This window comes from Arvicola amphibius, chromosome 3, assembly GCF_903992535.2.
Source record: "Arvicola amphibius chromosome 3, mArvAmp1.2, whole genome shotgun sequence".
In the NCBI taxonomy this organism is placed as follows: domain Eukaryota; kingdom Metazoa; phylum Chordata; class Mammalia; order Rodentia; family Cricetidae; genus Arvicola; species Arvicola amphibius.
The window spans coordinates 162,884,398-162,909,721 of record NC_052049.1 but is presented as its reverse complement, the minus strand read 5'-3'; the positions used below and the strand labels follow the sequence as shown (position 1 = coordinate 162,909,721).

At 46.7% G+C, this 25,324-nt stretch overlaps 1 protein-coding gene across 1 annotated transcript in view; it reads left to right on the top strand.

The window, feature by feature from the left end:
- Window positions 1–24,692, top strand: part of LOC119809450 — a 29,856-nt gene extending 5,164 nt beyond the window's left edge. The window contains exons 3-9 of the mRNA XM_038322255.1: window positions 1,454–1,602; window positions 4,241–4,381; window positions 5,463–5,608; window positions 10,034–10,129; window positions 17,180–17,312; window positions 22,098–22,204; window positions 24,517–24,692. Of these exons, the coding sequence (XP_038178183.1) occupies window positions 1,454–1,602; window positions 4,241–4,381; window positions 5,463–5,608; window positions 10,034–10,129; window positions 17,180–17,312; window positions 22,098–22,204; window positions 24,517–24,692 (948 nt within the window). The remainder of the gene's footprint in view (window positions 1–1,453; window positions 1,603–4,240; window positions 4,382–5,462; window positions 5,609–10,033; window positions 10,130–17,179; window positions 17,313–22,097; window positions 22,205–24,516) is intronic.
- Window positions 24,693–25,324: the final 632 nt, after the last annotated feature.

The window sequence follows — 25,324 nt, the reverse complement described above, 5'->3', positions numbered from 1 at the left end:
TTTCAGCACAGCCCTAGTAACCGTAACTAGGACACAGGCTGGACGCTCAGCCCACTCTAGCTAGCGGGTGGGGGAGATTGCACATCACGCAGAGTTAGCACTGGCCCTGTGGCTATGGCTCAACTTTGCAATCTCAGCCAAAGAAATAACTGGAAACCGTAGGTCTGACCGATATGTCACCACCTTAAAAGGCCCTTAGCCTTCCGAATCCACCCAAGCCCTTTCGAGGTTTCTGTTCTGAGCTGAATGAGTGCTCTGTGCTGGTTGTAATGGCTGAGAAGCGGCTCATGCCAGCCTCAAGACTCGAGGTGTTAAATGCTCTTTCCTTTCAGGCAGGGATTTAACCATCACTGGTATCCTTGGCTACCACAAAAATGACCTGTCTGTGGACCTCTCCACTCTGGAGCGGATGCTGTGGGGATGCAGACACTTGTGAACAGCCCAAGGCAGCAGCAGCTCCCATAGCTGCTACTGGTTTCCACAGTCCACTTCTGAGCAGGCCTTGGAAGGAGGACGTCTGGGCCTGGGAACGACAAAGACGTTCTTACGGTTTTTATCTCATGCCAGAGGGGTCACACACCACACCTCTGTTAAAGAGAGCACAGGCGCAGGAGGCTACGTTTCCTCAGTAAGAAATCAACATCTCTGCGCCCGTGAGATGCCTCGGCAGGTAAAGCACTTGCTGCTTAAGCTACATAAAGACGGGAGGAGAGCACCAACTCCAACACACACACCAACAAGTTAAAAAAAAAAATCTTTTGACAAATCCAGGCCTGGCAAGCTGGCTCAGTGGAGTAAAGGCACTCGCTGAGCAAGCCTGTGTTCCAGTCCCAGGACCTGTGCAAAGATGAAAAGAGAGAATCGGCTCCACCGCGTCATTTTCTGACCTCCACATCCATGGCGGGCAGCAGGCACGCATCCCTCCCCCACTGATAGTAATCAGTTTTTAAAAACTGACATCCACCGTAGTCTGAAGAGGCTGTGAGCGGCGTCACAGGCTGTGTGGCTGAAGCAACTGCTGCTTCTGGAAGTTGAAGTCTAAAATCCAGGGGTCAGCAAGGTTTTCTTCCTGTGTCGTCTTAGGGTCCTCTTCTTGTGAGGACACTAGTCAAATCAAGTTAGGGATCATCCCAAGATCTCATAACACAGGCGCCTAAACCCATGCTGCAGCCTTCCGAGAGGCCTGGGTTAGCACTTCAGTATACGAGTGGAGCCCTAGTCAAGTGCCGTTTAGTGCAGTGTATCTCACCACAGGGCTTTGTGTTTCTCATATGGTTCTTCAATGAATCTTTGTTTTAAAAAGGAAAACTCCTTTATTTTCATGCTACAAGATGTAGAAAACCATCTTGGAGGCAAAAATGTTGCGGTCCTTCATAGGCTCGGTTGGCTTGGGAATCTATGAGACGGTGGAGCACATGGGTTGTCCTGATGGAAGTGTCTTTCAATCTCCTAGGCTTTGTTTCTGGAGTCGAAGAGGCACACCATTTGCCCAGTTACCACCTTGGAGATCATTAACTGCAAGATGGATCTGTGGTCCCTGGGGCGACTGGGGAGAGCTTTGCAGTTCAGTAGTCTATATTTCCTGGCCCTCGATTACTGCAAGTAAGGCTGAAGGCGGAGCTGTGGCAGACTGGGCTCTAGACGGTGACAGCTGGAGGATGGGGGGGGGGTAGGACCACACACCCAGGTTCTTGAGCCTCCTCAAGACAAGAAAGAGACCCCCCCCTCCTCCTGTGCCAAGTAAATGATAGTGTTCCCCTTTGTTCTTTCAACAAATGTTTGTTGAAGGTGACCGTGTGCAGGACACAGAGCTAAGTGCTAAGGAAGATATAAAAATAAAGATGCTGGGCCGGGCGGTGGTGGCGCACACCTTTAATCCCAGCACTCGGGAGGCAGAGGCAGGCGGATCTCTGAGTTCGAGGCCAGCCTGGTCTACAAGAGCTAGTTCCAGGACAGGCTCTAGAAACTACAGGGAAACCCTGTCTCGAAAAACCAAAAAAAAAAATAAAAATAAAAAAAAAATAAAGATGCTGTGCAGGCCGGTGTTTGTCACCTTGACGCAAGACAGGGTCATTTGGGAAGAGAATCTTAACTGAGGAAATGCCTGTAGGTAAGTCTAGTGCTCTTGCTCTTTCTTGATCAGTGAATGATGTGGGAGGGCTCAGTCTCCACATCAATCATGAATGACACCACTCCTGAGAAAGTGGTCATGTGTATTAATCTCAGCACTCGGGAGGCAGAGACAGGCAGATCTCTGTGAGTTTGAGGCCAGCCTGGTCTACAAGAGCTAGTTCCAGGACAGGCTCCAAAGCTACAGAGAAAGCCTGTCTTACAAAAACAGAAAGAGAGAGAGAGAGAGAGAGAGAGAAACAAAGAAACCTGAGCAAGCCACGAGGAACAAGCCAGGAAGTAGTGTTCCTCCATAGCCTCTGGATTAGTTCCTACCCTAACTTCCCTGGATGATGGACTATGGGCTGTTAAGATTAAACGAATCCTTTTCTCCCCAAGTTGCTTTGGTCATGGTATTTTATCACAGCAATAGAAGAAACCCTAAGACAGAAAACAAAAAAGATATAAATAAGGAAGATACTAAACATGACGCACAGAATCAACTAGGCAGAGCCCACAGGGACTCACAAAGATTGAACAGAGATCAGGGAGCCTGTCTGGGTGTGACCTATGTTCTCAGCATATATGTTATAGTTGTGTAGCTTGGTGTTCCTGTGGGACTCCTAACAGTGGGAGCAGGAGCTGTCGCTCTTTTGCCTGCCTTGGGGACCCTTTTCCTCCTACTGGATTGCTCCCCCAGTCTTAATATGAGAGTAAATTCCTAGTTTTATTATAACTTGATATGCCAAGTTTGGTTAATAACCCTAGGAGGCCTGCCCTCTTCTGAAGAGAAAGGAGGAGGAGTGGATCTTGGGGAAAGGGGATGTGGTGGATGGAGGAACTGGGAGGAGAGAGAGGAGGGCAGACTGCAGTCAGGATGTAATATAAAAGAGAAGAAGAAAAGAAGAGGAAGAGGAGAAGAGATACAAACAAGGTGATGCTGGCATCCACAGGCGTCTTCAGAGTGGTCGAGCAGACAGGCTCTTCAGTACACAGAGTGCAAGGTAGAAACTCTGAGTGTCACAGAAGATGCCCCAGACATGGTCCATGTTCTGTCAGGGGAAAGCATGGCTCCTCGGGTGACAGGCCAGTCTTCACGGAGGCACAAGGAAGGGACAAAGCAACTGCTTCTGAGAAAGGGAGTGTAAGCACATTCGCTGACAGTCAGGGTGGGAATAACAACACCAGCGAAAGGTTCACTTTCTCCCTGTGTCCCTCCCTCCCTCCTTCCCTCCCTCCTTCCCTCCCTCTCTTTCCCAGGGATGAAGTAGAACTCACCACCTGGTTTTGTGATAGGCACATCGGCCTGCCCAGTGATCTCGGCCACTCTACCAGCAGAGTTTTCAAGTCCTTACTATACACAAAGCACACTGCTAAGATGAACTCATTTATTCTCCTGTAGCCTCATGAGACAGGTTCTTGCCCCATGCCTGTACTACTGACCATAAAAGACGACTGTTGGGCCGGGCGGTGGTGGCGCATGCCTTTAATCCCAGCACTCGGGAGGCAGAGGCAGGCGCATCTCTGTGAGTTCGAGACCATCCTGGTCTACAAGAGCTAGTTCCAGGACAGGCTCCAAAGCCACAGAGAAACCCTGTCTCGAAAAACCAAAAAAAAAAAAAAAAAAAAGACGACTGTTGGGGGCTGGAGAGATGGCTCAGTGGTTAAGAACACTGACTGTTCTTCCAAAGAACCCGGGTACAATTCCCAGCATCCACATGGCAGCTAACAACTGTCTGTAACTCCAGTTCCAGGATCTGATACCTTCACACCAATCCACATAAAATAAAGTTAAATAAATTAAAAATAAAAGACTATTGAAGGGTGGAGTCTGTGTGTCAACTCTGACTGTCTCAATCAAATCCCTGATGCTATTTGGGTTTCTCTGTGTAAGCCTGGCTGTCCTGAAACTCACTTTGTAGACCAGGATGGCCTCAGACTCACAGAGATCCGCCTGCCTCTGCCTCCCAAGTACTGAGATTAAAGGCGTGCGCCACAACCACCTGGTTCTAAACCAAGTTTTCATTCACACCTCTTTGTGGTTTATTTCCCTGCCATAACCAACCACAGTGTCCCCCTGTGATACAGGCCTGTGATACAGTTTAAAAACCATGTGGTTCTGTCTTTTCAGGTTTGGAGATAAAGAACTTGAGAGTATCTTCTCGGGCCTGGAAAACAACCAAAGGCTGCAAGGCCTCAGTCTGCGCTACTGTGGCCTCAGGCCTCAGAGTGGGCTGAGACTGGGCTCTGTCATCAGCCAGAGTGCAGTTTGGTGAGCTGCCCCCAGGCCCTTGCTCACCTTGCCTCCTTGCACTGTGCGTCCTGGTGGCTAGATTTGCTTTTTACTCCCTCAGTCCCTTCCTCCTTTCCTTCCTTCCTTCCTTCCTTCCTTCCTTCCTTCCTCCTCCTCCCTCCCTCCCTCTTCCCTCCCCCCCCTTTCTCTTCTGGGCTTGTGTATGTTTGTGAAGGTACACACATGTGCACACGGAGCCCAGAGGTCAGCTGCCATTCCTCAAGCGCTCTCACCTGGTTTTCAAATCGGGGTCTCTCACTGGCTTGAAGCTCACCAAATAGGCTGAAATCCAGAGAGCTCCAGGGATGCGCCTGTCCTCCCCTTTCAACCCTGGGATAACAAGCACACCACCATGCCCTGTGCTGCTGTTGTTCTCTAAATTTCATTAGAAATTTATCTCTTTTTGATTTTGTTTGTGTTGTATGTGTGTGCTCACAGGCACATCTGGAGGTCAGAGGAGTTCATCAAATGGATTCCCCTCTCCCACTCTCTACTTTCTGAGACAAGGTCTCTCACTCAACAGAAAGTTTGTCATTCAGCCAGACTGGGCAGTCAAGTTCCAGGGACCCAACGGTCTCTACCCCCCAATGCTGGGATCACAATTATTTGTGGGTATGCCTGGCTGTTACGGGAGTGCTGGGGATTTGAACTCAGGCCCTCTTGGTTTCATAGCTAGTGCTTTACCCACTCGGTCATCCCCATGGCCCAATGTCCAGTGTTTTTCTCTGGGTTCTAGAGACCAAACATGGGTCCTCATGCTCGCTGGCAAGCACTTCACTTACTAAGCTGTTTCCCTAGCACCCTTTATTTTTCTTACCCTGGGGAGAAAAAGCCTTTAGTGAGCTTTGAGAACCAAGGGTCTCTGCTGAGGGCATGGTTTGTGCCACTGGCATAGCCAGCTTTTGTGACATGGTGTAGTATATGTTTACTGTAATTATCCACCGACTATGTTATATTATGTCATTTATGACTCGTTATGTCCTGTTGGAGAAAGATTTTAAATTCAAAGTTGAAGTGAGCCTGACAGTCAAGGAGCAATGCTTTCTGCCCTCTTTCCCAGCCAGCTGCACCTGGATGGAAATGATCTGCAGTGTTCTGGGACTCTGGCCCTCCTCAGACCCATAGCAGAATATGCAGAGATGCAGAGGAAGGACCAGCCCGCCTCGGCATCACCTCACACTGGAAATCTTCCTCTGCTTCCTCAAGGTGAGCCCTGGGTACCACTTCCAGACTGCCCTGTTGGTTCCTGAAGGGAGGATTCCACTTTGCAAGCCGGTGGCTTCTTAGTGCTCACTGGAGACCTTCTGGAGGTGTCTCTGCCCTGACCTTCAGCACCTGTGAATACGTTCACGCGATGGACGTCACGTCAGGAGTCTGAGGTGGAGATCTTCTCCTGGACTAGCCTGGGAGGAGCAAGCACAATCACAACGACCTTTCTAAGAGGCAGGCAGGAGGGAGATGTGAAATGGAAACTGAGGCACAAGTGATCTGAGCTGGAGCGTGGGTGGTCTCTGGTCTCTGGAAAAAGCAAAGAAACTTTTCCCCAGAACCTTCTGAGGACCTAGCCCGAAGATGTCCTGACAGTCACTTGTAGGATCCGTTTCAGGTTTTCAGCTTCCAGAACAGTGAGGCAGAAAGCTTGTATCCCTTCAAGTCTCACCTCATCCCCACTCCCAGTCCCCACTGTTACCCCGCATACCCTACTCCCACCCCACTCCCACCCCGCCCCCTACCTCCTCGTTTTGTGAGACAGTCTTGCTCTATATCCTGGGATATCCTGGAACTCATCAGTATCTCAGGCTGGCCTCAAATGTGTACTAGTCTTCCTGACTCTACCCTGTGAGTGTTGAGATTACAGGCATGGGCCACCACTTCCAATTTTAAGCTTGGGTTCTGTTACACCGCTCACTTTATGGTCGTCTAGCAGTGACTACAAAACTAACACACCATATTAATTAATATCAGACTCAACAAGTTAGCAAAAGCAAGTCAAACAGGATTGAAGGATACTCATGCATGACACACATACCCCACCACCACCGGGTACAACTGTCTCCGGAGATGGCTAGATTCAGGGACTAATCCATGGCAGCAAGAGCCCTTGAGTTTACAGCCCTGGTCCTCTTTGGTCCCCATACATACATCTTGGTCCAGGCTCTATGGCCCAGGTCCTGATGAGCTATGATTGGCAGGACTCATCACACACCTTGGGGGCGGGGAGGGTGAAGTGGGGATTGGGTCGAGTACTGTGCCAGGATTGTGTGACTCACAGAGAGAGCATGTCCTCACCCAACCAGCAGGCAGATGCAGGCAGATGAACCACCTCCATTTACTTCTCCTTTAAATTTAGGTGAATCCTAAGAATGCATATTTATGGTACATTTTAAAGCTGACTATGTTTACTAATTGGTTGTCTGTATCGGATGGCTAGTAACACAGACAGGGGCATGCCTGTGTGTGACTCTGAGCACTGTTTCAGGCTCTTCAGCTGCTAAATGAACATTATGGTAATCAGCTTCCATGTCGGGAAGGCTTAGCAGCGTGTGCTTGAGACATATCGCACACCCTCACCACTACAGCGGGTTGGTGGTTTTCTCGGAGGAGAAAATCTGTCATGGTGGGAAACTCAGTTGCTCTATATTCTGGGGAGGAAAGCGGTGATGGGGAGCTGAGAAAAGACGGCTTTGAGGGAGAAGAATGCCAGGAACCCGCAACTGACAATGGCTGTCACCTCCTTAGAGACTTTCATGGATCACAATCACCCAGGTCACTTGTCAAGCTAGGTTATTCAGCCAAGCCTTTCTGTGCACTGAAGAAACCGGAAACACTGCTTACCGTCTCCGTACTTTCTTTTCTTTTTTCATAGAAGAAAATTTTATTAACTTAAAAGAACATGTCTATGAAGTTACAAAAAACTTACAGAACACCAAGTAGATTGGACCAGAAAAGGAAGTACACAAGTCACAAAATAACCAAAACACTAAACATCTAAAATAAAAAAGAATATTAAAATCTACAAGGGAATAACGCCAAGTAACATAAAATCAGACCTATTTGAATTACCCCCAACTTCTCTTCAGGAGAATCTAAAACCAGGAGGGCCGCACAAATGTCTTGCAGACTCTAGTAGATCACAGGCTCCAGTAGATTACTATATTCAGCAAAAAAATTCAACCACTGTAGATGGTGAAAACAGGATCGTTCTTGACAAAGTAGTCTCTGTCTCCGCACTTTCTATACACTGCTTTTACACTCTCGTGAAGAGCCACAGTCTACTGACAGATCCTGTACTGCAGCTGTGGGCTCAAAACAGCTAAGTGACCCAGCGTGGGTATTTGTTTTTGAATGATTGTAAATGTAAAAGCCATGTCTTGAGGGTTTGGCGTGTGGCAAACAGGCAGGAATGAGAGGTGCAGAGGGGAAAGAACGCCCCGGGATGTAAGGTGGAGATGTGGGGGTCCTATTCCAGCTGTCTCAAGCAGTTTCTCTTAGGGGGAAGCTGCGATTTAATATTAAAAGTTTTAGGGGCCAGCAAGGTGGCTCGGCAGTAACGGCACCTGCTGCAGAGCCTGGAACATGGTGGAAAGAGACCGGCAAGTTGTCCTCTGACTTACAGAACTCACACATATACGCACATGCATGCACGGATTCACACAGATGCACTCATGCACACGCTTGCAGACATAGACACAAATAAATAAAACATGATTTTAAAAATAATAGCTATACATGGTGGCACACGCCTTTAATCCTAGTACTCAGGAGGCAGCAGCAAGCAAATGTCTGTAAATTCAAGGCCTACTTAGCTTATATAGTGAGTTCCGGGCCAGCCAGGGCTATATAGTAAAACCCTATGTTTAAATAAATAAATAAAATCTACATACATCCACAACAACAACAACAAAAGTAATTTAAAAAAAAAATCAAATAAAAATTCTGGAATTGTTTTGTCAAAGAGGCAAAGAAAAAAAAAAAAAACAGAAATAAAACCAAAAAACCCCAGGTCAGAGAAGGTGGCAGAGTGTCTGCAGCTGCTGTCCTCCAAGCAGCTCAGGATGGCCCGAAAATGCAGCGCATGTCTTGTGTTCAAGATCTCAGCAACGACAACAGACCCCCCCACACACACACGCTCAAGGGCTTTTCTAGGCCCCTTCTCCCCCTAGGCTGCCACTTCCATTCTCTTGCCAGCTCAACCTGTTGCTTCAGCCCCTCTCCATTCCTCTGCATTCGTTTTCTCAGGTGGCCATAGCCACAGGCTTGCTGGCTAAACAAGAGAAAATTAATCTCTCGCAGTTCTAGAGGGTAAAATCCAAGATCAAGGCAAGGGAGGCAGCTCCTCTAGTAGGGTGCTTACTGAGCACACGCAAAGTCCTGGGTTCACCCAAAACTACATTAGAGTTTGAGTCTAGCCTGGGGTATGTGAAACTGTGTGTGGCTTTGTGTGTGTGTGTGTGTGTGTGTGTGTGTGTGTAAGAAGGGGGGTAGAGTTTGCCTGGCATGTGTGAGGCCTTAGGTTCTAACCCCAGGACCGGGATGAGAGAGGAGGAATAAAGGAAAGCCCTCGACTGCAAGAGCTTGTGCTGGCTTGCGCTTGCAGTGGGTTTCGTGAGAGATCTGGGCAGCAGACTGCGGGGAGTTTGGATCTGACCCACTGAAGGGAGCGACATAAAAGACTTCATTTTATTTCCTGGCATATTTGCCATATGCTGGGAGTCTCTACCTTTGAAAAAAATCTTACAGTTATGATGAAAATTTTAAATATTAACTTTAAAATGTACCTGACATCAGCACTGGGAAGGCAGAGGCAGGCGAATCTCTGTGAGTTTGAGGCCAGCCTGGTCTACAAACTGAGTTCCAGGACAACAGGGCTACACAGAAAAACCTTATCTCATAAAAAAATAAAATTAAAAAAAAAATTAAAAATAAATAAATAAAACGTACTTTACAGTATAATAAGTTTTCAATATTCATATAAGCAGTCATGAGTGTGTGTGCATGCCCTGACTGTTCTGGAACTCACTCTGTAGACTAGCCTGGCCTTCCTTGAACTCACGGATCCACCTGCCTCTACCTCCCGAGGGCTGTGCCACCACCTTTTGCCATTTTTTGAATTAGGGTTTCTCTGTAGACCAGCCTGGCCTGGAACGCAGCGATTCACCTGCCTCTGCCTCCCGCATGTGGCCTTTAAAGGCACCGGCCACCCCAGCCCAACTCCAACACAGTTCTTAATGCGTGCCAACAAAGTGTATTCCTCCATAACTGTTCTTAGCAATCCCAGGAAGGTGGGGCCACGGTTATCCAAAGCAGCTGTGGCCTGAGGGAGTCACCAGCAGCGGGATGACTCTGGGGGACCGGATGACTCTGGGAGCCCTACTTGGCTCTGCTGGGTGTTAACCTCTAGCTTTGCAGTCAGGGAAATAAATACCAACAACAGGACCTAAGTGATTCTGGTGCTGTTCAGCTAATTCTCTCCCAAGAGAAATACCCTTGCAGGAAGTATCCATAAAATGAATGCAAACAATCACCAGTACCAAAGGATGCCGAAAATCATTTCCTTGACTCTGACCCTGCACCGTTGTCTTTTTTTTTTTTTTTTTTTTTTTTTTTTTTTTTTTTTTTTTTTTTTACCAGTGTGTGGAGGTGGAAGCTCAACTTTGAGCCAGATTGCGAAATCTTCGGACGCTGTACCAGTGAAAAGGACCTCCCAGAGGAGAAGAGGGGAACGAGGTATTTTGGTTGTCGTTTCGATTATTCTTTCCACTCCCTTCACCTTCTAACTCACTCCCTGTGTGTCCCTGGTGCATAATTATCCTAAACAAAGACTTAAAATCAAATGGAGAACAAGCAGATTCAATGTCTTGTGACCTCACACAAACCACCCATGAACAGTTTCGCCATGCCTGCCAGAGAAATTCATCATGGGCACAGTCAACATTCCAGAGGAGCATGGTGTGGAACAGTTCTTCCAGGAGCTGCCAGCAAGGCCTCAGAATCCGGGTTACTCAGAGTTAGAACCAGGGTAACAGTGAGGGGCTTTGGGAGAGATGGGAAGGGGCAGAAATAGGGCAACAGGGAAGGGGAAGGGGAGCGAGGGGGAGGGAAACAGAAAGAGAAACAAAGTGAACCCAAGTGGGATTTACTACCCCAGGAGCCTCCCAAGGACGAAAGTTCACAGTGTTGCTGCAGCCCCTGCTCCTGTGCTCCTACCCTGCCTGGCTCTCAGCATCCCACCCTGCAGAGGGCAGATTGGGCCCTACGGGCTCCTCTCCAGGCAATAAAGCATTAAAGTTCAAAGGACGCAGAGCAGGAGAGCTGCTGGGTGTGTCGTGAGACAGCCTTTGGGAAGCTCTCCTGGTGCAGCCTGTGCTGTTATGGTTTGGGCATTCGGTGGTTTGTATTTTGCCTTTGTGGGGAAGACAACCAGCTGTTTGAGAGGAACCTAATCTCCTTGGCCTCTTTCCTTCTTCAATTTTAATCTGTTCCTGTGTGGTCGTTTTTTTTTTTTTTTTCTGCCCTTGAGTTATCGTCGAGCCTTTTCTGTGAAATGCGGCTACATTAGAAAATTACAGACTCTTGTTGTCCAAAAGCCACATGAAAATGTAAAGCCGGGTGCATGCCCCTCTTCTCATTGGCTGGAGGACAGAAGGAGGACGATTGAGGAGGTCAAGGTTCTCTTCAGCTACAAAGCAAAGTTTGAGGCAACCCCAGGCTGTAGGAGACCTTGAGGTAAGAGAGAGAAGTTGGGGAGATTATAAAGCATGAAGGCATATCAGGCCCTGTTCTACTGTCTGTCTTGGATGCAGTTTTCCCATTGGGTAATGCTAATGGAGAAGGCAGTCAAGGTTTCCAAGTCTAAAGAAGTGGCCTTTGGTGTGTTCTCTGGACCAGCAGAGGGCATTCTGCTCCAGATTTGGGATCAGAGAAAAAGCTTTGGGGTCAAGATGACCTAGGATGAGAACAAAAAAGAACTTGGACAAGGAAGGACTTAAGTAGGAAAGACCTTCCCAGTACCATCCAGGAACCCACAAATTTGGCCAAGACAAGAAGATGCAGGAGACTGGCCCTCCTGAGGGAATGGATCACATTAAGGGACCTACAAGCCAAGATAAGGGCTTGGATTTGACCCAGGAGACAATTGAGGCCATTAGTCTCCTCAGCCTGAACTCAATGGAACAATTTTCAGTGTGTGTGTGTGTGTGTGTGTGTGTGTGTGTGTGTGTTTTCAGGCATAACAAAACTTCAAAACACCTTCCCAAAGGCAGGGCATGATGCCACAAGCCTCATGAGGCAGAGGGGAATAGAGTTATATAAGTTTAAGGCTAGCCTGGTCTGTATAGAGGGTCGTAGGCTAGCCAAGGCTACATCTAAAAAGAAAACCTTCCCTTCTCACATTGGACACCTGCTTAACAGTCATGGGCACTGGGGGAGAGAATCTGGTCTTTGGTAGGACTCTACCTGTTTCAAAGTGAGGGGCCTAGATGAGCTGATTGTGCCATGCTCCTGGGTGAGGAAGCCAGATGGTTTCCATTTGGTCCTAATTGGAAACAGCCAAAATACTTTCATGCACACCCCTTGTGGAAGGAGGTTTTTGGCCTGCTGCTTGGATAGCCATCCCTACAGTACCTTCTGAGGCCAAAAGCCACTCAGAAGCCTGGCCCTTTCCCCCACCCTCCTCTCATTTGGAGTCCGGAGAACATTTACGGTGATGATCACAAAAACGAGACAACTGACATTGGGCAGCTGTCTATAGTTTGATGGCAGAGCACAGTATTCTATGTGGCTACCTGCAGTTGTACACATGCCTGTCCCGGCCATTCTGCATTGGTTGCACCACTGAATACAGAATCATTAAACCAGTGCTGTTTGACCCTGAGAGTTTGGGCACCATCCTATGGGTGCCATCCCGTGGGACCCTGAGGAAAGGCTGAGGCTGCTGGTCCAGAGAGATCACTGGGAACCACTTCTTTAAACATGAAAACATCGACTGCCTCCCTTGGTTTATTTTGCTCCGTGAAGATGAGAGAGCAGAGTGGGGCTCTCCGATGCCTCTTCTGTGCCTTGGGAACCTCAGAACAAGCAGGCCAGGCCCATCCTGCTAGACTGCTCGGGTTCATCCAGCCTCTGTGGATCCAGCTCTGAGACCCAGGCTCTGTCTACATGAGGTTGTATACAAGAGTTTAGAGGTTGGTCAGCCTTCAAACAGTTGACACCCAGTTTTTCCATATCCCAATCACCAACTAAGCAGCAGCAGAAGATGGTAAAGGCTAGGAGTCACCAAATGGTGGTGAGGAGTAGCCACCTGAGGATAGCAAGGTTCTCCTGAGCCATTCTGCTGGCCCTGCCTTGTCACCTCAAGTCCCCTCACAGTCCCAGAAGACAGTGTCTTGGAGCCTATTTCTTCCCCAGCTGAAGCTACACAGTGTAGCAGTCCCTAGGGCTATTTAAATTCTGGAGGACTGAGGATGAGAAGGGTCAACCTGTGACTTAGCTGTATGAACAGGGGCAATGGTCCTTCCACGATCCTGATGAGATCAGCACTTGACTCCATTAGCAAGCTGGCCAAGTCAGGTTCAGTTCTCCAAATAAGGCACTATTGTTTATATCAAAGCCACAGCCCACAGAAATACCAGTGGCAGTAAGGAATGCAAGAGCCCACTTCAAGAGTCAAGATGTAATCTTCAAAAGCTGTATTAATTCAAAAACAGGAAGCTACCAGTTACAATCCTGAAGTCACTGTACTTGTGATTCCATGCTTGGGACAGCTGATCATAGACTGGAAACTTCTACAGAAAGGGATCAGGACCCTCGGTGTGAATCAGCCAACACTCATCACATTCTGTTTTCTAGAGTCCCAGGACCTTTGGTGTGAACTAGCCAGCACTTGTCACGTTCTGTTTTCTGGAATCCCATCATTGAGCAGATGAAGTTCACTTTCATAAAATGGGGTGGTACACAGGAAATTGCATGTGTCCATGTGTCCATTATCAATAGAAGGATGTTATACCTAAACAACTTTGAAAGAATTGTAGCCAGGTGGTGTTTGCACATGCCTTTATTCCCAGCACTCAGGAGGCAGAGGCAGGCAAATATCTGTGAGTTCGAGGCTAGCCTGGTCTACAGAGCTAGTTCCGGGACAGCTAGGATTTGTTACACAGAGAAAACCTGTCTCAACCAGGAAAAAAAAATTCTACCTCAAGGAAGGCCCGGTGTCTACAGATAAGCACTGCAGGCTCTGGTGCCTACAGAGTGTGTGGTGTCACTTGTCCTGCTGGACCAAAGGAGACCAGAGGGTGAGGGAGAAGATGAAGCTGTCTGGGAGGATGCGGGGTCCATGAACAGTCACACCTGCCCTTTAGGATCTGGCCCACAGAGAGCACTCGGGAAGGAAGGAGGTGTTACAGCTGGAAAGAGGCCATTTTAAGTGGAGCCCAGCCCCCCCCCACACACACACACACCCTGCCCATGAGAAAAAGCTCAGAGGACGAGGAGGCTATCGTGGTCAACACCGGGGACTGAGGCTTGGGAGAGCTACTGCAGATGACCGAAGAGGACAGTAGCCCCTAACCAGAGGTGATGAACGTCAAGCTGCAGCTGTCTCGTTGCTATGACAACACCTGACAGAAGCCACTCTCGGAGGAAGGGCTTATTCTGACTCAAGTTTCAGAGAGGTCCATCCTGGTGGGAAACACACAGCCGAAGGAGTGTGGGGTGGATTTTCACACACAGCAACCAGACAGGGAGCCGAGAACACAGGCCAGAACCGAAGTGGGAGTAGCACTCCAGGCTGGCTTCTAGTGACCGGCGATTGCCAGCTAGGCCCTTTATCGCAGAGTTTCTACAACTTCTCAAAACAGCACCGCCAGCTGGAAGAGTTCAAACCTCTGGGACTATGAGCTTTTCACAGTCAATGACAGAGCCGTGGTGGTTTTGAGTATTTGCTTGTTTGTTTATTGTTTGTTTGTTTAGAGTTTCAGGGATTTTGTCTTTGTTTGGGTTTTGTTGTTGTTTGCTTTGTTGTTTATTTGTTTGGTTGATTGGTATTTGGTTTTTGAGACGGTTCTTAAGTATCCCAGGAGAGCCTTGAACTCTCTATTGACTGAGGATGGCCTTGAACTCCTGATTCCCCTATTCTGCTTCCTGAAGGCTGAGGTTATGGTTTCAGAGTGGGACAGGAGCACAGTGGAGCTGAGCTGTTGCTCTTGGACAGTTCTCCAGGACAGAGAGAATGGACCACCAGGAAGACGGAAACTCATTCGGCTGGGTGGGCCTGGGTCAATCTGCAGCGTGGCTTCCAGGTTAGGTGTGCCAATGTCTGAAATAAACGTCAGACCCTTTGGTAGGGGGACACCTTGTTAATAAGTTACAAGGTTGCTTGCATGCGGTGTTTTAGGAATTCAGGGAAGTCAGAAATGACACCAGGAAGCAAGGCGCCACTGTGTGCCGTGCACTATGGTCTTTCACAACTGCTCATTGAAAGTGCCACCTAGCTGCCCCTCAAAATGATGCCAGGAGATGGGATAACGGCCTCTTTTTTTTTTTTTTTTTTAGATTTATTTATTATGTATACAACATCCCTTCCATGTATGTTTATATGCCAGAAGAGGGCACCAGATCTCATTATAGATGACTGTGAGCCACCATGTGGTTGCTGGGAATTGAACTCAGGATCTCTGGAAGAGCAGTCAGTGCTTTTAACCTCTGAGCCATCTCTCCAGCCCAGGCCTCTTTTATAATGAGGCTCAGAGATGTTTATAGGAGCCACAGGCCATTTTATTTGTTTGTTTGTTTGGTTGGTTGGTTTTGGTTTTTTGAGACAGGGTTTCTCTGCGTAGTTTCAGAACCAGGCTCTCCACGACAGAGAAGTGCGTTCAGACAGTTATTGTTAGAGAACCTGTCTATTTTTTGCATGTATGGGTATTTTTTTTTTTTTTTTGGTTTTTCGAAACAGGGTTTCCCTGTAGTTTCTAGAGTCTGTCCTGGAACTAGCTCTTGTAGACCAGGCTGGCCTCAAACTCAGAGATCCGCCTGCCTCTGCCTCCGGAGTACTGGGATTAAAGGCGTGCGCCACCACCGCCCGGCGTGTATGGGTATTTTTGTCTATGCTCCATGTGGATGCTTGGTGCCCAGAGGGGCCAGGAAAAAAGTATTGGATCCCCTGGAATTGGAACTGTAGATATTTGTGATGAAAATGGAACCCGGGGCCTCTGGAACAACAGCGAGTGATCTCAACTGCTGAGTCATCTCTTCACCCCACACCTTGCTTAGTTCTAAAGTAATAATAATAATAAAAAGGAATAAAAATAGATTAGAGTGAGTACAGCTGGGGAAGATAAAGTATGACCAGGGGCTGAGTGTGTCCTCATCTGTATCCCAAGGAATTTGTTTTCTGCCCAGAAAGAGGAGCTTGGTGTTGCTTTGGTTAAAGCCCCAAACCAGTACCAGAGCAGGACCTGAGCGGCTGCTGTCTTCCCGCATTCTTTGCGAGTTCCTGAAACCCATGAGAGGTCCATCTTCCAATCTGGTCCATTTGTTGTGGGCAGAAAATAATGTTTTCATTACTCCTTGATGCCAGTTTGGGAGTGGTTGAGACAGTTTGCCCATGGGGATGCCAGCTATGCCCAGTCAATCACAGGCCAAGCAGGCGCCCTCTCCAAAGGCACACACTTACACCGAGCTGACACAGCAGGGTGCTGGGTGCCTGACAGTGACTCTCCTCGCAAAGCTGAGCATCTGTACAGGAATTTGGCCTTCAGACCTCATCCCCTGCTGAGGATGGCTCCGGTTTTACCATTTGCTACTTTCTGGTGTGTGGAAATTAGGAGAAAGAAATGAGAACCGGTGTGGTCAGTGTCCACCTCGTCAGGGCAGATACTCCACTCTCAAAGGCATTTTAGATTTGTGAAAAAAATTTTATAAATGAAAAATCATATTCCATTCATGTTCATGAGTGGAATCAAGGCATTATACTCAAAAACAATAATGAATTGTATTAAGTTTGGCAACAAGTGCCTTTGCCTTCTGAGCCCACCCTGCTGATTCCTCCCTGCTTTAAATCAAGCCATTCAGTCCCATCTGAAGCAGTTCACGGGACAGCGAGCTTGAGAAGGCTGCAGGGAGTACTCTAGCTTGGGGAGCAGTGGTTCAGGTTTCCCCCCTCTCCCAGCTGAGAGAATTAGCCTGACTTATGCTGACGGCTGTTTTCTCTTCATGTTTTCTTCTTTCTCAAACTCCTAAAATTGAACTGGGCTGAATTAAATGTGTATGCTGTGCCACTTGGTGACCCTGACAATGAACTCTGGGAAACCTCAGCAGGCCAATGAGGGTAAACCAGACGCAGGACTTCGGCCCTCAGTGATGCCGTCGTGAGTCACTGAGGCAGATAGTCTTTTCTCCTTCTGACATTTCCCAGAACCCAAAGCTTGGGAAATGACTGCTTCTCAGACCTCTATAATGAGCTAAGCCCCTTTCAATAAAAACTGTCGACTCCCCAGGGTCAGTAGATAATTTTCCTCTTTAGTAGATTAACAGTGACTATCTGACTCCAAGATGGAATTGTCTATCATGCAGTCTGGGGCCTCTGTTGTAAAGGATGACGTGGAACCAAATGCAAAACCAGGACTTCCAAAATCACATATATTCTATTCATTGATTGTGTTGCGAAATAAGTCTATTCAGAAATCCAGTATGTGCAAACTCTGTTGGAAAATTGGTTTAGCTGGTAATAAATAGGAGAGCTATCATCTAAAAATAATACCGGTGTTCTGATTTTTCTTGCAGGAATGAGGAAAAAAGTTAACCGCCTGATGGAAGCTGGCCCTTGGGTAGTGACGCTGCATCTAGCAGATAACAGCATCGACAGGACAGGAGTAGAGGGAGAGCAATTGCTGGAACTCACTCGAACTTTAACACGGTGGGGAACAGTAAGAGCTTCGAATTCATTCACTCTCTAAAACTAAAGGGACGAAGCTAAACCACACGGCTGATCACAGCTTTTCAGCAATTCTTGTGTGGCTTCTCAGCTCGGAGAGGGGCACTTACCAGTCCTGGTCTCAGTACTTGTGCCCCTCAGGAACCTCACAAGGAGCCTTATATGAAAAGGGTGGCAGTTGGGGCAATAGAGGAGGCAAGACTTAGACTATTCCTCTACTGCTAGGGTCGGAATATAACTCAAACCCTGACTGATGTCAAGAAGAGGAAGGGAAGCTTGCTTGGAACACACATTCTTATATTTGGTTAGGAAGCTACCCACCCTGGACTCTTTTATATTTATTTTTATATTTAACATTTATTTATTTTTATGTATACAATATTCTGTCTGCATGCATGCCTGAAGAGGGCACCAGACCTCATTACAGATGGTTGTGAGCCACCATGTGGTTGCTGGGAATTGAACTCAGGACCTTTGGAAGAGCAGGCAATGCTCTTAACCACTGAGCCATCTCTCTAGCCCCCTACCCTGGACTCTTAAAGCAAAAGATGGAACTAAAATTCTCAGAAGCTTCTAGAAAGCACTGTTTCCTTGTCATGCCTATTTTGACAACATGAGGCATTCTCCCATCCATCTCTACTGAACCCACACCTTAAGCTGACCAATCATTGGCAGGGCTTGCACCCACTGCAGGAACTGCAGGTAATAAAGGGCTCTGGGCAGCACTGTCTCATGGCCACAGCACCACTGGCGGCCAAGATCACTGGGCACGGCTGACGTAGGAGGCCTGAAGGCTGATGGGTAGCAGTTTTTATCTCAGCAGAAAGAGGTTCCTCCTTCCTTACTCCAGAAGGATGGGAAGGCTTCCCAGCTGGCGATCAAGACTGCCCTTTCCCAGATAATTACATCAATAATTTCTATTTCGGTATCTTTTTGAACTTAATATATTGCTGAGGTAAACTGCTAAAGAGTGTTCAAGATTTTTGTGTTTACATCCATGAGCTACACGGATTCACACTCTCTTTCCATGTAATACGTTTGCCTGCTTCGGATCAGAGCTCTTGATGCCTGGAGCTTTCTCAGCAGGGGTTTTTGTGGTTTTTATACAAGTCTCACTATGCTGCCCGCGCTGGCCTCAAATTCACGGCCTTCCTGCCTCAGCCTCCTGAACTCAGGGGTTACAGGCATCTGCCACCACACTTAGTTCAACCAAAACTCATTTTTCAAAGCAGTATATGTTAGGTTAAACCCAGGGTCTTGTGTGTCTCAGTTTAACTCCCTACGCTGAACCAACCAACCAACCAAACATTTAGTATAAGGCTCTTCTGGCTTTGAGGGGTTTTGCCTGACATATTCTAGTTTGTTTCTTTCAAAGAATGTATTTATATACATTGTCAAATATATTAGAATAAAGTATTTATATTTCCTTATTGTCCTTTTAGAAACTGTAGATGCTGTGGAAACATCTTTTTCATTGACATTTCTCATTGTGTTTTCTCTTTCTTCTTGTACATTCGGTTAGAAACTTATCAATGTTACTGATTTCAGAGAATCGGCTCTTGGTTTTCTTCAAATTTTGTTTGTTTGTTTTGTTTTATTTTTTGTTTTTGTTTTTTGTTGTTGTTAGTTTTTTGTTTGTTTGTTTGAGACAGGCTTTCTCTGTGTAGCTCTAACTGTTCAGGAGCTTGCTTTGTAGACCAGGCTGGCCTCAAACTCACAGAGATCCGCCTGCCTCTGCCTCCTGAGTGCTGGGATTAAAGGTGTGCGCCACCACTACCTGGTCTAAATTTTCTTTACTCTTACTGCTTTTAGGTTCACTTTTCTCCCTTTTTACCTCCTTTGTCTGCTTATCGTGGATTCCAGGGCTTCGGTTCCCTCCTGTGAAATGATCACTGTGTACTGTCTAACACAGGAGATAGAAGTTAAATAAATCATTTATGCAAAAAGCTAAGCAGTGTTCAGGGATCTTGCTCCTCCTTTGTCCAAATAGGAGAAGGGCCACTCTGGACAGAGGAGGGAAGGAGGCACCACCTCTGGCCAGTTGAGCAAATGAAGTCCCCTCTACGTTCAGGCTTCTGGGTTCAGCACTGGGCAGGAAACTGAAGCCTCTGGGGGGCAATTCTGTAGGGCAGAAGCCTTCAAGTCTGGGGATGGCCTTGGTGGTGGCCAAGGCCCAGCAACACCAGTGAGACTCAGCTCCTCAAACGTCACAGACAGAGCTGAGTTATCAAGTCGGTCTTCAGCATCCCTCCCTCTCCTGTGGGTTTCCTTTCTCTGGCAGCATCCCTTCCTTTACCTTTTAGTTCTTTTTAAATTCATTTATTTTTATTTTATGTGTACAGATGTTTTAGCTGCACATATAAGCACCACATATGACCTGGTATCCTTGGAGACCAGAGGAAGGATTAGATTGTCTGTGTGAGCTACCACGTGGGAGCTGGGAACTGAACCTGGATCCTCCACAAGAACAAAAAGTGCTCTAACCACTGAGCCATCCCTCCAGCTGCGGTACCCTGATCTTACCCATCTTGTCTGAAGAACATGGACAGATCCGGGAGCTGAAACTGTTCAAGTCCTAGGCAGATGCTTCCTTGAGATCTTTGATAAGCATAGGCCGATGGCTTCAGCTCTGGCTGCTGACTCATTGGAAAGTGTGGGCAGCGAGCAGCAGAGCCAATGAGACCATAAAGCCAGCAATGACCTACGTGAAAGTTCAAGCCCCCCTATGTGATAATGACGCAGGACTGATCTCTTGATAATCACATCATAATTTACTTCTGAGCCAGAGACCATAAATTAACTTTCCTTTAGTCCCTGCTGTGCTGAGCACTAACAGAAAGAATCATTCTGTCTTCACTACAACCTCATAAAACAGACCACAAAGCCCCTTTCTGGCTAGTTTTGCAGATATGGAAAGTTAGACCCATGAGGGTATATGCCTTTGCCCATGGTCAACGAAAGGGCAGAGCTGACCAGAAGTCCAGGTCTTTGCCTCAATGGCACCTCCACAAAACCAGCCAGCAGAACACTGCCAGGCCAAGAATTCTCAATAACCCACCAAGAAATAAGGAAAATGCACTGGCCACACCACCCTGAACATTCCTGGTCTCTACTGGTCTTATAAGCTAAGCAACGTTGGCCCTAGAGTCCTTAGGTAGGACAAAAGTCCAGTGGTTTTGTTCTCATGAAGCTAATTCATCTGATTTTAAAATCTTTATTCCGAGGCTTGCCTTTTTAAAATAATTTATTTGTATTTAATGTTCATTGGTGTTTTGCATGCATGCATGTCCATGTGAGGGTGTCAGACGCCCTGGAACTGGAGTTAACAACAGACAGCTGTGAGCTGCTATGCTGTTGCTGGGAACTGAACCAAGATCCTCTAGAAGAGCAGTCAGTGCTCTTACCCACTGAGCCATCGCTCCAGACCCAAGGCTTGCTGTAGTTGGGTTTTCTTTGGGCTGCCAGCTCACAAATAATGACACAGAGAGTTATTATTAATTATGAAAACTCAGCCTATAGCTGAGGCTTGTTCCTAACTAGCTCTTATAACTTAAATTAACCCATTTATATTAATATATATTCTTATTTATTTATTTATTTATTATATATACAGTGTTATACTGTATATATGCATATACAGTGTTATGCCTGCAAGCATGCCTGCAGGCCAGAAGAGAGCACCAGATCTCATTACAGCTGGTTGTGAGTCACCATGTGATTGCTGGGAATTGAACTCAGGACCTCTGGAAGAACAGCCAGTACTCTTAATCTCTGAGCCATCTCTCCAGCCCCCTAATCTATAGTCTATTATGTGGTATTACCTCTCTTCCATCTTGCACCTCCTGTTTCCTCTCCGTGTCTCCTGGCATCTCCCATGTACCTAAATTCCTCCTCCTCTTCCTTTCTCTCCCCAGAAATCCCATTATACCTCCTGCCTAGCTATTGGCTGTTCAGATTTTTATTACACCAATCCCAGCAAAATATCTTCATAGAGTGTACAAATATCCCACAACAGCTTGCCTTTCTTAATTTTATGTGAAATTAATCCCAGTACTTGGGAGGCAGAGGTAGGTAGATTTCTGTGAGTTTGAGGCCAGCCTGGTCTACATAGCAAGTTCTAGGCAAGCCAGGGCTACATATAGAAACCCTGTTCAAAATAAATAAATGACATTTTTAAAAAAATCATCAAGTAAGAGTTATTATTTATCTGACATACTAAAAGTCATTAAGCCCTGGTCAATCTCTCAAATATTCTGACATTTTTCTAGTATATAACATATAAATGACTAAGAAGTCTTACATGGAAGCTTTTTGTTTGTTTGTTTTTCAAGACAGAGTTTCTCTATGTACCTTTTAAGCCTGTCCTAAAACGCACTCTGTAGACCATGCTGGTCTTGAACTCACGGAGATCCACCTGCCTCTGCCTCCAGAGTGCTGGGATTAAAGGTGTGTACCACCACTGCCCGGCACATGGAGCCTTTTTAAAGTAAATAAATAAAAGAAAGATTTATGGCAGGAAAAGCTTGAATCGGCTTTCCTAAGAGAAGCAGACTATGCCAAAGTAGAGACGCTCATCCAGATTCAATAAGCGGGCTCAACACCTCTCCAGTCTCGAGTAGGGTCGTCGCGTCAACTTGGGAAGGGGCAGGGAGGCTGAGGAGCCTGAAGAGAAGAGGCGTTCTCTGAAATTCTGAACTGACTTGCTCTGAGGGACCGTGAGCCACACACGGTACAAAGCCATTTTGTCTCATTGTTTTCTCTATGCAGCCTGATCAAATACTCCCCTCACTTAAGGGAAATGGACCTTGGAAACAATGTCCTGGGAGAAGCGGCTGCAGTGGACATCCTGGAAGCCCTGAGAGCCAGGAAGACAGGTTGAGTTTCATCCTCTTCTCCCCAGGCCCTGAACTAGCCGCGACTGCCCCATTGTTTAAATGACAAATCCGAACTGTGCAATGAGCCGTGTGTGTGTGTGTGTGTGTGTGTGTGTGTGTGTGTGTGTGGTCAAAGGCTAGCCTCCATTGGTCAACATGCCAAGAGACTTGTGCAAAGCTCAAGAACTTTTACAATGTTGTGTGTACCCTGTGAGCCTCTGAGTGATGGTTTTCCTCTGTCCTTCTAGGCCAGTGTCGAGATAGTTCCTTACCCTCTGTCTCTGAAGTAGCTTATGCTTGCAGAATATTCCCAGCCTGGCTGGGGTTTTTTATTGTTGTTTGTTTGTTTAATAACTTTTTCTCTGTCATGTTTACGTTTTCTGTCTTCTCTTTCCTTCCTTTTTTTTTTTTAAAAAGGACTTATTTATTATGTATACAGTATTCTGTCTGCACACCAGAAGAGGACACCAGATCTCATTACAGGTGGTTATGAGCCACCATGCGGATGCTGGGAACTGAACTCCCAACCTCTGGAAGAGCAGCCAGTGCTCTTAACCTCGGAGCCATCTCTCCAGCCCTTCTCCTTCCTTTCTTAGTCACCAAGAAAGTTTCTCCTGTTCTCGGTTCCTCTCTCAGCTCAACCTAACATGGTTTGTACAGAAATCGACTGTAGAACTGAAAGAGCAACTTAAGACAAAGCTGAGCCAGCCAGGCACAGGAACCTTTCAAGTCCGAGGTCAGCCTGGGCTACATCAGGATACCTTGGAGACATAGAAAGAGAAGAGGGAGAGAGAACAAGGAACGCAGTGTACTTATTAGTCATCCAAGAGGGGTTTGGCTCTAGCTGGCAGGCAGCCCTGAGTGACTTGTGGTCCTGTAGCCTTTGGAAAGTGAGAGAAGCGAGGTCAATTAATGGTGACTGTCCCTGGCCTCTCCTTTAGTTTATTTATTCTTACTGCTCTTACGGGAAGAGCAAGAAATGCCATTTGAAATGTTGCTCGATGTAAAACATGAGGAGATGTTAGTATGAAAGTTAGTGTCGAGGCGAGTGAGGGCAGGCTGAGTGGGGAGAGCTCATTGGCAGAGGCATCCTGTCTTCATTTCTTTAGTAAGACTCGGACCTTGCATTTTTCCTTCGCTGGCAGTGATTTAAAGAGAATTACAGGGCTGTTGTGGTCTGCTGCATTACTCCATTTCCAACTAAAGTCATGCATGTTTAATGACCAATTAAATGATTCTAAGATTTTTTTTTTCAATTATCCTTTTCTTTTAGAGAAACAGAACACCCACTTCGTGTTCCATTAGAGTTGAGATGAAGTTCAGCGGGCTTATTCTGTTAAACCTCTCTTTAAGTGCTCTAAGCAGAAGGCAGGTCGTGACTGCGCTTGGATGTTCCTGGTGCCACTTCCCACTCTACCTGGCAGAAACCATTACTGAGCTGCAGGCAGTCTCCCCCCCATTACTGCAGGGAGCGTGATTGAGAGACAGCCCCTGGCGACTTGATGGGAAATGATTTCCACTGAGTAGCTCTCTGGAATGGAAAATGTCTTGCTTGCTTAGCAAATGGCTCAATTTCCATAAATGAGAGGCTAATTATGGAGTACCCACCTGAAATGCAAGTCGTCATTTAAACGGCATTAGAAGGCAATCTACAGCTCAAGAAATCAGCGATTTTGAAGTTTCATCTAAGTGTTCATCATGAACAGCCTGAATGTGTTTATTTCATGAGCTGGACTCCTTAGGCGCTGTTTCTGACAAAGCACTTTAATTAGGTTGTTAGTTTGAACACAGTGAAGAGTCCTCAGAAAAGGGTTAGCCGCTTGGATTTCACAGAGCGAATCCCTAGCCATTTAGCCCTGAAGACACTGCTTTAAAACCTAAAACAACACTGATTATAAAACTAACATTCTTTCTGTTAGTGTCTTCCGTGTTCGTGTCGTTTGCAAACCAACAAGGGAATTTCTAATTCTCCTTTGATGAAACCACACTAACTTTCTTATCTGCTAAAGAGGGAGTTTGGTTCCTTTTGCCTTTATCTCTCCCCAATCTTCTTCTCTTCCTCTGGTTCTGATTTTTTTTTTTTTTTGAGACTGGGTCTCTGTGGCCCAGGGTGACCTTGAGCTGGCTACGAGACTGGGACTGGTCCTCCAGCCTCCAGAGTCCTAGGATCGCAGAGTTCCACCATGCTCTGTCAGGGAGCTCTGCATAAGCCAACCCTAATGACGCATCTCCTGCAGGGCTGTTAGGCCTGAGAGCACCCCTACACAGTGTGAGCCATTCTGCTCATTTACGCTTCTGCTCTCTTTGCTCAGGTAAACTACCACCCTTAAAAATTACGGTCACTCCTCGGATCTCTTCAGACACCTTCACATCTATTTGGAAACATAGCAAGAAATCTAATAGGACCAGAAAAAGGAAGAAAAAGGTAAATTCTTTATTGTCCGGGTGGTTGAGTAGCAGCCACCAGGGGGCGCTAGACGAGGCGTGAACCTCTGTGGACATAGATGGAGCCTTCGACGCCAGAGTTCAGGGTCTTCTAGGTCACCTTCCCCTAAACTGTTGTCAGATGGACGGTGGTTACACCAAGAGACGAGCAGTAAGACAACAACATCATCACTCAGAGATTAGTGGAAACTGCCTTCGGTTTCACCCTTTCTTCCCTGCCAAATGAGCGTGTTCCTGCAGGCCTATGGCAGATCTGCAAGGAGTTTGTCTCCACTCTTAGACGCCTGTGCTGTCTCTTGGGCAATAATGATTTATATACGTTCATTCTAACCACTACGTAAAATCGAATTTTTTTAAATAGGGCAAATATTTAATGGCACGGGGGGGGGGGGAATGTTACGAAACGAGCTGGTTTTAAGGAATAGGTAGAAGATGATTTTTGAAACGAGAATTTAAAAATATACACATGTATTTAAAAACCTAGATTGCTGTATACCAAATTATCAGCACCATTACTACCATCCACTGAGTAAATATTCTCCCCTGTGTAAGTTTGTATGTGTGTGTTATAATTTTTTGTTTGTTTGTTTGTATATTTATTGAGACTGGGTTTTACTCTGTACATCAGACTGGTCTTGAACTTGTGGCAATCCTTCTGTCTCTTCCCAAATGCTG